Here is a 1,462-nt window from a genome sequence, read left to right as displayed (position 1 = left end):
CTTTTGCCCTTGGCACGGTATGCAGCAATATCCTGAAATATTGTCAAGAGAAGAAAATCAACATCCGGTGTCATTTCTCAACTGAAAACCACTACGTGTAAACAATCTAAGATTATTGACCAATAACCCTGGCAACTGTCTAAAAAATTATTTTTGACAGCATTTGTTCCCTCTAGGCTTTAGGAAGCTTATGATGTCAAACCATGGGTGGCATTAGATCAATGTCAATACTTTCACTACTAACATCCATTTACCTCACTTAGTCTCCCCCCCATCCTTCAACTTCACATTTTTTTTATCTACCTACATAAAACCCATTTGGCCCTCCACTTTTTCAAACTAAGAGGCCTATATAACCACAAAAGAGTCTCTATGCAGGAACCTACCAGTGCTACAACACTGATTTCAGTCAAAAGAAAGGAGATTTCTCAATTAGTTTGTTCTAAGTTGTGCAAAGCACAGCTGACAGCTATTAATACATGATTATCTACACTTCCCAACTTTCTACCACTTATATCTACTTCTAACATACTTTAGAAAATATCTACCTAATTTCAACCCCGGCTTTAAAAAGTGTACCTTTTCATATTTCTCCTTTAGCTTAGCTGCTTTTTGTTCATATGGTTGCTTATCTTTGGCTGATTGTTCAGACCACATTTCACCCAATTTTTTTGCAGTATCCCCAATGGACAAACCAGGGTGTTCGCTTTTAATCTTTGGGCGATGTTCAGAGCAAAACAGGAAGAAGGCAGATCTGAAAGGAAGTACCAAGAGTTAATAAACTGAAAAATCAAGGGGCAATTTGAGCAATTCAAGAATACAAAAACAAAAAACTTACGGAGGCCTTTTAGGAGCATTGGGATCTTTTTTCTTCCCTTTCTTGTCACCTTTGGGGGGAACATAATTTTCATCTCCCGGTCATAGCGAGCTTTGTCACTCTTCGCCATGTCTTCGAACTTTGACTTTTCCTTGGCAGACATGGTCTGTGAGCAGGACAGCAGTTAGAAACACAGCAAAACTGTAACCTATGCACACCCCAAAAGGCCATCTTAACGGCCACATTTTCCGAAGTAACAGCATTTTTCTTTAGTGGTCTTAAGCAAAAACCTAAAGAAACCTGCCTAAAACTCTCCACAGAATCTTCGAGCGAGTCCTCCGGGTAGCGAGCTGAAAGTCCCAAGTCAATTGCCTGCCTAGTGTCCTGGCCCGCGAACACACCTGAGAACTCTTTGCTGGCGTCTGCATTCCCGACTCACCTTCCATTTCTCGGAACATTTCTTGGAGAATTCGGAGAAATTGACGGAAGAGTCGGGGTGTTTCTTCTTGTGCTCCTCCCGGCAGGTCTGGACGAAGAAGGCGTACGAGGACATCTTGCCCCGCGGCTTGTTGGGGTCTCCTTTGCCCATGATGACAGACGGCGTCCTCCTAGCCGGGCGAAAGCAGGGGGTGGGCGCCGGCGGGG

General features: G+C 43.4%; 1 protein-coding gene across 1 annotated transcript in view; it reads right to left on the bottom strand.

Moving 5' to 3' along the window:
- Positions 1-2: 2 nt before the first annotated feature.
- Positions 3-1,462, bottom strand: part of HMGB2 (high mobility group box 2) — a gene marked incomplete at its 3' end in the record, with an annotated part of 1,996 nt that continues 536 nt past the window's right edge. The window contains 5 exon segments of the mRNA XM_006779427.2: positions 3-32; positions 580-754; positions 839-905; positions 908-983; positions 1,257-1,438. Of these exon segments, the coding sequence (XP_006779490.1) occupies positions 3-32; positions 580-754; positions 839-905; positions 908-983; positions 1,257-1,406 (498 nt within the window).

The sequence above is a fragment of the Myotis davidii genome, unplaced genomic scaffold (genome assembly GCF_000327345.1).
Source record: "Myotis davidii unplaced genomic scaffold, ASM32734v1 scaffold404, whole genome shotgun sequence".
In the NCBI taxonomy this organism is placed as follows: domain Eukaryota; kingdom Metazoa; phylum Chordata; class Mammalia; order Chiroptera; family Vespertilionidae; genus Myotis; species Myotis davidii.
The sequence above is the reverse complement of the archived record's forward strand: the minus strand, read 5'-3'. Positions and strand labels throughout refer to the sequence as shown.